Source organism: Nannospalax galili, unplaced genomic scaffold (genome assembly GCF_000622305.1).
Source record: "Nannospalax galili isolate Female #2095 unplaced genomic scaffold, S.galili_v1.0 scaffold120, whole genome shotgun sequence".
NCBI lineage: Eukaryota > Metazoa > Chordata > Mammalia > Rodentia > Spalacidae > Nannospalax > Nannospalax galili.
Genome location: NW_008350324.1, coordinates 18,884 through 27,901, shown reverse-complemented (window position 1 = coordinate 27,901; position 9,018 = coordinate 18,884). Strand labels below are relative to the sequence as shown.

General features: G+C 49.3%; 1 protein-coding gene across 2 annotated transcripts in view; it reads right to left on the bottom strand.

The window, feature by feature from the left end:
• The window catches only part of Vsig10 (V-set and immunoglobulin domain containing 10), a 47,420-nt gene extending 42,752 nt beyond the window's left edge, over positions 1-4,668 (bottom strand). For both annotated transcript variants that reach the window (XM_008847443.3, XM_017801771.2), the window contains exon 1: positions 4,537-4,668. In XM_008847443.3, coding sequence (XP_008845665.1) covers positions 4,537-4,606 — 70 coding nt within the window. In that variant the 5' untranslated portion in view covers positions 4,607-4,668. The remainder of the gene's footprint in view (positions 1-4,536) is intronic.
• Positions 4,669-9,018: the final 4,350 nt, after the last annotated feature.

Sequence of the window (9,018 nt, the reverse complement as noted above, 5' to 3'; positions counted from 1 at the left end):
GCTGGCCTTGAACTCAGAGATCCACCTGCCTCTGCTTCCTGAGTGCTAGGACTAAAGGTGTGTACTACCATGTCCAGCAAACAGAGTGGAGATATTTATTTATTTATTTATTTATTTATTTATTTATTTATTTATTTTAGTGTGTGTGTGTGTGTGTGCGCGCGCGCGTGTGCACGCGTGCATGCACATGCACCCATGGGGGCAAACATATGCCATACCACAACACACATGTGGAGGTCAGAGGACAACTTTTAGGAGTCAGTTCTCTTCTTTTACCATGTGAATTCCAGGGATTAAACTCAGGTCCTCAGGCTCAGCAGCAAATGCCTTTAACCCACTAAGCTATCTCACTGGCCCAACAGAATGGATTTTATTTTATCATTTTTGTTTTATTTTACATTTCATTTTATGACAGGGTCTCAAGAAACCCAAGCTGATCTTGAACTCAATATGTAGTTGAGGTTTTCCTTGAACTCCTGATTCACTTGTCTGAACCTCCCCAGCACTGAGAGGTATGCTTTTACATGGTACTGGGGATATGACCCAGAGCTTCATTCATGCCAGGCAAGCACTCTACCAACTACCAACTGAGCTATAACCCCAACCCAAGGTGGATTTTATGGTATGTAAATTATACTTCAATAAAACTCCTATAAAAAAATAAACCACCACCTGAGTAACACTGCTATAAAAAAATAAACCGCCACCTGCCTATGAGAGATATGCCTATTATTATGAGAAGGAGTGACAGGTGTCTGAGTGGGCCTCTCCTGAAATTCTGGGCTCCCTCTGAAAGGCTGAAGTAGGAAGAACCACAGGAAGCTCTGACTCTCTGGTCGTCTTGGTTATGCTATTCCAAAAAGGCTTTCAAGCCAGACAGGATGGGGAGGGGAAAAAAGGCTAGGCCAGTGTCTGGAAGGTGGAAAGTATCCATCAATGCTAGCTGATCTCAAGCAGCAAGAAACACTTAGGGGTGATCATGTAAAAGTAGGTGACAGCTGATCCATGGTGGTGCATGCCTGTAATCCCAGCATTCAGCTGATCTCAAGTTCAAACCTATCCTGAGCTATATAGAAAGGCCCTTACTCAAAAAGGAGGGTGAGCCACTGGACAGATGGCTCAGCAGTTAAGAGCTCTGGCTGCTCTTGCAGAGGACTCAGGTTCAGTTCCCAGCACCCACATGGCTGCTGACAACTATCCAGAACTCCAGTCCAAGAGATCCAATACTCTCATCTGGCCTCTTCAGGCAGTGCACACATGTGGTGCACATACATACATGCAGGCAAAACACTCATACACTTACAATTTTAAAAAATAAATAAACAAGCCGGGCATGGTGGTGCACGTCTTTAATCCCAGGACTCGGGAGGCAGAGGCAGGCAGATCTCTGTGAGTTCAAGGCCAGCCTGGTCTACATAGTGAGTTCCAGGACAGCTGGGGCTACGGGGAGACCCTGTCTCAAAAAGACCAAAAATAAATAAATAAATAAATAAATAATTTTTAAAGGAGGGAGAGAGGGCTGGGAGTGGTGGCACAAGTCTTTAATCCCAGCACTCAGGAGGCAGAGGCAGGCAGATCTCTGTGAGTTCAAGGCCAGCCTGGTCTACATAGCGAGTTCCAGGCCAGTGGTACTATAGAGAGATCCTGTCTCAAAAAGACTGGGGAAAAAAAGAGAAAGAGCAGGAGGAAGGAAAGGAAGAAAGAGAGGAAAGAAGGGAGGGAGGGAGGAAAGAAGGGAGGGAGGGAAGGAAGGAAGGAAGGAAGAAGAAAGAATCATTTTTGATCAGGCTACCAACACCCAGGTTCTCACATGTCAACCAAAAGAAGAGCTGCTGAGCTACCAATGTCCTCAGACCTGCCCCTTCCCCACCCCCCACCATGCTTGGCAAAGAATAATGGCACAGAGGCCTGGAACAGCCCTGCCTGGTGCAGCCGTAACCTTGGAACCTGAGCTTACTTCTCCCAGGAGGACTATGGCCCCAAAGGAGCCTTTGGAAGACACCGCCCTTCCCCTCCAGGCTCTGCCTGCTCCACTTTCTCTAACTACTGAAGCTGAGTGTGGCCTTGGAGATCTTAAGTCCAGAGAACACAGTCATAGATTGGTGATGTCTGCCACAGACAAGGCAAGGGTGGCTCTTGGAGATGCACAAACTCCATGCTTGAGGGTCCTATATATCCTAGTATCACTGTTAACAAAACTGAGGTTCAGAAAACTAAAAGGATCAAATTAAAATCAAGCACATGTCCCTAGGAAATGTACAATTGTCCTGTGAGTCTTGAATACTCTTGAGTCAGAAGGATTTACTCAAGTCGCCCACACCAGAAGGTGCCAAGAGAGCCTGCTAGATGACTTAGCAGGTAAAGGTGATTGCTGCCAAGCCTGATGACTTAAGTTTGATTCCTTGGACCCAAGTGGTGAAAGGAGGGAACCTACCCTCCTATAGCTTTCGTCTGACCTCCACATTCACACCATGGCATCCCCACACTCCCACACACAAATAAATAAAAACGTAAATTGTAAAGGCATAGTAAACTCTGTAATGCTACATTATTCATTGTCAAGGGACTCTTTGTTGGCCCCCAACATTTCAGGGTTCAGACTTGGATGCAAGACCTTCCCTATGCTAAGCAAGTACTCTACCACCAGGCTGTAACTCCAGCCCAGCAGAGCCTTCTTATGTTAAAAGTAGGAGTTACACCCAAACATTCACCTCCCCAACACAGCCTGAAGAATACCGTGGAGGGACAGGTAGAGCGAGGTATCAGCAATATCCGAGGTGAGCCTCTGGAACATCTGTCCCAGTTCTTAACTTGAAAAACAAACAGCAAAAATGCACACACCCAGGTACACACAGGTAAGGCAGGCCTGATGGCTTGGGGGTGTAAAATGTGCAGGGCAAGGGGCTGGGCTTGGTCACTCAGGCCTGTAACCCCAGCACTAGGGAGTTTAGGGCAGGAGGATTACAAGTTCAAGGCTAGCCTGGGCTACATAGCAAGACCAAAACTCAAATTATTAACAGGGCACAGCAGTGGAGGTGGTATCTCCTTGTGGGAAGAAGTGTTCTCCTGAAAGCTAGTTCATTCCAGTGGGATCTCAGCTCAGGATCCTCACCGCCGAGGCCCCTGGCCTTCACTGGACTAAGAATGGCCAGAAGGAAATACTTGACAGTCACCTTAACTTCCAGTCTTCTGTCTCCAGCACAAGAACCACCAGGTCAAATGCCCTGCACACCAACAGGAAATATCCAAGATTGGAACAGAGGTGTTGCTTAGTGCTAAGCTGTCCATGGAAAAAACCCAGGATAATAGAGCAAGGGAAAGTGGAACAAATTTGGGGTCACATGCCCTGAATAAAGCGGGATGACCACTGCCCAGTCCCAGGTGGGCAAGCAGATTGTGTGCTGCCAAGCCTCCAGATTCTTCAAAAGAAACTGGAAATATAGGTTACAGGAAAGTTTACTGATTTTATATGGTTGCTAAAAATTAATTAGGGGGCTGGAGAGATGCCTCAGCAGTTAAGAGCACTGGCTGCTTTTGCAGAGGACCAGGGTTCAGGTCCCAGCACTCATGTGGCAGCTAACAAGGAACCCAACGCCCTCTTCTGACCTCCACAGGCATTGTACATGGATGCACTTACACATATGCAGGCAATACAGCCATTCGCATAAAACAGAAATAATAAAATATTTTTAAATTAATTAATTGTAAGAGTATAATAATTAGGAACTTTTGCCACTTGCGGCTAGAAAGTTCAAGTACAATTTAACAACCTACTTCCAGGTTCTACACAAAGAGAGCAGGTGGGTGGGCTTCACCAGAAAACACAGGGAAATTACCCACCTCCTGGCTTCAACTCCCCCAATCTGTGAGAATCTGTATCTGCACACAGATTCTCACTGCTGAAGAGTTAAACAAAAACATACTTTTCCAATCTTTACACATTCTACATATCTTGCTACTTTCGGTAAGGTCAGTGCAGATGAAAAGATTTAAGACCTTTCCCCAATCAGATCTAAAGTGAGGGGAGTTTCTGGTTAAATCTTAAATTATTTTAAATCAAAAAGTTAAAAGAAAAGGAGGAAAAAGGTGGAAGAAGGCGGCGGGCTTTCAACGCACAGGGAGGCAGGCAGGCGTGTGTGTGGAAATAAATCCACAGGTTACAGGTGTAAGGCCAGTCCAATCTTGAGCCTGGGAGGAGACGAAAATAAAAGTGGGAGCCTGGAAGCAGGCGAAACCGGACTGCAAATTTACACCTGAGCTTTAAAAGGAACGGGAAAGAAAAGGCTTTTTTAATCCCCACCACCACCACACACCTGCTCTTCGCTTTGCCCCCCATCATCTCCACAGGCCCGGCTCCCATCTCCGGGGCCAGGATACCTCGCCCTCCTCTGAGCACTGAGGAAAATTCCTAGGAGCAGGGAACGGCAAGCTCCAGGCTCTCCCGCTGTGGCTCCCAGGGAATTCAGTCCCGGCCAGTTCCCTCCCCACCGCTGCCTGGGAAAACTCAACTTCAGGCTGGGATGGCGGGACCCTTACCTGCAGAAACCCCGCCAGTCAGCAGCGCCCCGAGACAGAGCAGGGCGCGGAGCTCCCAGCCCGCGGCCATCGCGCCCCAGATCCTCGCTCGGGCAGCGCAAGGCAGGGCTGAACTGGGTCTGCAGGGCTCCCCCCGACTCCGGGGCCGGAGCAGAGGGGCTCCCGGGGAAGGATGCTCCAGCCGAGCCGGATGATCGCCTGGGGGAGCGCACCTCGCCCCTGCGCCCTTCCCTCCAGGCTGGCGGAAAACAACAGGCGCGGGCTCCCTCCCGCCTCCGGGGCAGGCGGGAGCCCAACTTCCTCCACCTTGGCCGGGAGGAGGGCTTTGTGAGCCGAGCCCAGTCCTGCCGGGCCGGGGAGGAGGCGCCCCTCCGTCTGGGGTGGCTCGCGGACCCTCTAGACCGGCCCGAGCCCTCTGCGACCGCAGGACGCAACCCCGGCGGGTGCACTGCGCGCTGCCGGCCCAGGACTGCAGGTCCCCCAGGAGCGCGGCAGGCTGCGGGGCTGCGGAAGACCGGGCGGTCCCAGCCCCAAGGCTCTATCGCGGTTGTCATCTGGGTTCCCGGGCTCAGGGGCGGGCCACAGCGCCGCCATCGCCATCGCTGCCGGTGCACCACGAAGCCAAGCACAAGGATCCCCGGCCCGTCTAGCCCGAAGCAACCACGGGACTCGGGTCATCGAATGAACTTGGGTGGGGACCACACAGGAAGAGGGCCCGGGACTTGCTTCGCCAGAGTTTTGTTTTCAGGTGCCCGGGATCCTTACTACCCCTACTCCACCCTGGCAAATTCCCGGAGCGCCACATTTCCGGGCTGAGCTGCCCTGGCTTCCCTGCCATGCTCCGGTCCCCCAGCTCTCTGTTCCAGGGGACACTGCAGCTGCTGGGTCCTTGAAACAGCCCTGGGAGGAGCATGGTGTTGAAAAGCAAGAATGTAGTCCATGCAGTGGAAAATTCACTGTGAGCTCAAGGTGAGCGTTCACTCTCTTCCAACTTTTTTTGTACGTTGGAAAACGGCTGCTTATAAAATACTGGAAGGGCTGGAGCCGAAGCTCCGTGGTAGAGCACCTGCGCTAGGCCCTGGGTTCCAGCCCCAGCACCACAAAATAAATAAAATACTGGAAAAAGACGGAATTGATATACAGGTCACTGGTTCTGTGCTGGAAGGCGCCGGTCCTGAGGTGCTGCTCCCATGAGAAAATCTTCTAGCAAAACTAGTGAAGAATCGCGCTCAACACACAGGGACAAAACCAAGTTTCGGGATGCAAAAGCAAGAGGAATTTATTCATACACAGGCGCCTGCGGACGCAGAGTCCCGCTCGGGTCAGGACTTGCGTGCCGGGCTTAGTTTGGGGGGGGCTTTTTATAGAGCAGAAGCAAGGTTCAGAAGCAGATACACGGTTACAAGGTTATTATTAGTGCATTTCAATGGGTACAAGGTATGAGGAAACAGTATTGCCAAATTCAGAGGGGGCTATGGGTGAAACCGATTGTTATCGTTAACTTCCCGATAGGGGCCTCAGGGTGGTGGCAGGTGGTCCGACTGCAAATGTCCTATCTTCCACTGCTAGTTTCACAAGACCTGGGTTAGAATCTTGGCTTATCGAATGGCTGATTACAGTTCTTTTTCTAAAATGGCCTTCCTGCTGTCAGTTGGGTCTTTCACTAGCAAAACAGAAAGGCGCGTATATCTAGATGGATGAGGCCTTGAAGCCCAGTTCTTTCCTTTTTAACCCCATTTTGCTCGGTACTGTTAGCTCCTCCCCTAGGGCCCTTGCGCTCGCCCTGCCCCTGGACTTTCTACCCTAACTTGACCCATTTCCTGTGTACCTTAGGACCCCAAGCCAGTTGCCACCCAAAATATATTTGCTGAATAAATGAATACATATTAACTTCAAGTAGATTCTCCATGTTGACTGACAGCCTGCACTCAGGCCTCTAACTTGTGGCTGTCCTCCTGTCTCAGCCTTCCAAATGCTGGGAGCACAGGCCAGTTACCAAGCCTGGCTAAAAAATTGGTTTAGATGTGGTTCCCCAGCTCTTATTATGGCCTGCCATCAACCATCTATCAATAAAAACAAAGTTTTGGCCGAGGTCTGGAATATTCTAGAACCTTGGTGGTGCCCAGCAAGGGAAATTGTACAGAGCAGGTCTGGGGACATTCTTGGTGACTCAACCCCAGAACTCTAGTCTCACAGGGTATTTCCTGCAACTCTTGGACCCAAGGCACTATTCAGCCTCCTGTACAACCCAGAGGTCAAGTTCCAAGTCAACACAGCTGGCTAGTAAAAAAACCAGGACTAGATTCTGGTTTTCTGACCCGAGGTCCTGTTCTACTAGGTTTAAATGTTGTCACCTCTTCCTGGGCCACTAAGGGGATGTGGGTCTTGATGCAGGGAGGAAAAAAACAGTCATCACCTTTGGTTTGGGTTTAACGGTATTATAAAACACCCTGTCATGACTTCCACTCCATGTAGTTGAAAGTGCTGTTCCAGGAAGACTTCAGCTGGGCCAGGGGGGCCCAGGCAAGGTGGGGACATCAGTTTTCCTATGAGAGACCCCCTTGTGGGATTGTTGTAAGGGTGAAATGCCTTGAGTTAACCAAAAGCAAACAACAAACATCCTGGCAGACTTAGTTAACAGGATCTCATTTGCCAGGTTCCTAAATTCCACAGTCCCCTGTGGAGCATGGAGCATGCACACCTCTGTCTAGGCTGCCACATGGCTTGTTTTGTCTGGTTATTCTGGGTGAAATGCTTTGCATGCATCCATTTATTCAGTCCTCTGTGCACCCTGAGAAACAGGCACCTTCATTTCCACTTTCCAGCTGGGTAAATAGATGAAGAGTCACAATTTGAACCCAAGTTGAATCAGCCTGCTGCATTGCTTTATTTCTCTGGTGCTGGGGATGGAAGCCAGGACCTAGTTAATGCTAGGTAGGTCTTCTGTGATGCAATGTTTGGTGGGGAAGGAATTGACTGGGGCTCCTGCTTCTATTTGGTGACTACTTTGAACACTCAAGCGATCTTCAGTCAGTTATTTCTGCCCTACTCCTCCTCTTGTCCCTAGAGGTAACTCTGAAAGATATCTTAGCAACAACCTAGAGTTATTCTTCCAGGACTTTCTGAGGCCAGTGGGAACCAGCCTGGGTGGGGACCTGCTGTGCCTGATGCCTTGCTTCTACAGGAAGAAAAATGTGGTTTATAGAAACCCTACCTGTGTTCCAGTGTGTGGTCCTGGAACCCAAGGGCCCACACCTCCAGGGCAAGCACACCACCAGCTGGGCTTCTTCTTTGGAGAAGAAGACCTTCTGAACCTTCCAAGAACACCCAGTCTCACACTCCCCCTTTGCTTTCTGCAGATCATGGCACAAAAAAGTTCCTGAAATCAGACAAAGTTACAAGAAAAGGGGCTGGAAGGATTAAATGGAAAATTGAGAGTTGTCAAATGAGTCTGCTATTCTTTTTCTTCTACTGAGACAGTCTCTTTGCAGCTCCAGCTGGCCTGGAACTCACTATGTAGACCAGGCTGGCCTTGAACTCAGAAATCTGCCTGCCTCTGTCTCCAAAGCACTAGGATTAAAGGTGTACCTGACAACTTATTTCTTAAGGGACATTTGCTCTCTTCCCCCTTAATTATAAACATAACACACTGAGCTGACTGTGGTGGCACATACCTCTAACTCCAGCTCTGAGGGGTGGGGGATAGGTTGGGGCAGGGTGGAGGCAAGAGGATGAGGTATTCAAAGTCATCTTTGGTTACATAGTGAGTTTCTGTCTACATGAAACCCTGTCTCAAAAACCCAAGACCAAACAAACAGAAAACATTAAACATTACATGCTCAATCTTTTTTTTTTTTTTTTTTTTTTTTTTTGTCTTTTTGAGACAGGGTCTCCCTGTAGCCCCAGCTGTCCTGGAACTCACTATATAGACCAGGCTGGCCTTAAACTCACAGAGATCTGCCTGCCTCTGCCTCCCGAGTGCTGGGATTAAAGGTGTGCGCCACCACGCCCGGCTAAAATTTATTTTTAATAAACTCCAACTCTGTTCAACTAGTTCATCCTGAAATTCTTTTCTGCAGCAAAGTCAAGAATCCGGGTTTCACATTGGTGGATGTCCCTGGGAATAAATCCTCAGGCTGCAGCAGGTGCAGGACAGAGCTGTGTCTCTGGCATCAGCCCCGCCACACTGACGTACAACTTGGTGCCTGGGGTTCCCAGCTGAGAGTTCACTTCCTGTAAGATTGTATGAAGGTTCCCTCATAACACAGGCTGTACTTTGGTGTGTCCCCCAAAGGTTCATGTGTTGAAACTCTCATTCCCACTGGGGCAGTGTTGGCAGGCAGGGTTTAATGGGAAGAGTTTAGGTCATTAGAATGGATTGATGCTGTACTAGTGGGAGTTATCACTAGAGTAGCTTGTTATAAAATAATTCCATCTTCTCTTTCTTTTTCTTGCTATCTTTCAGAATCACTTATATAGCCC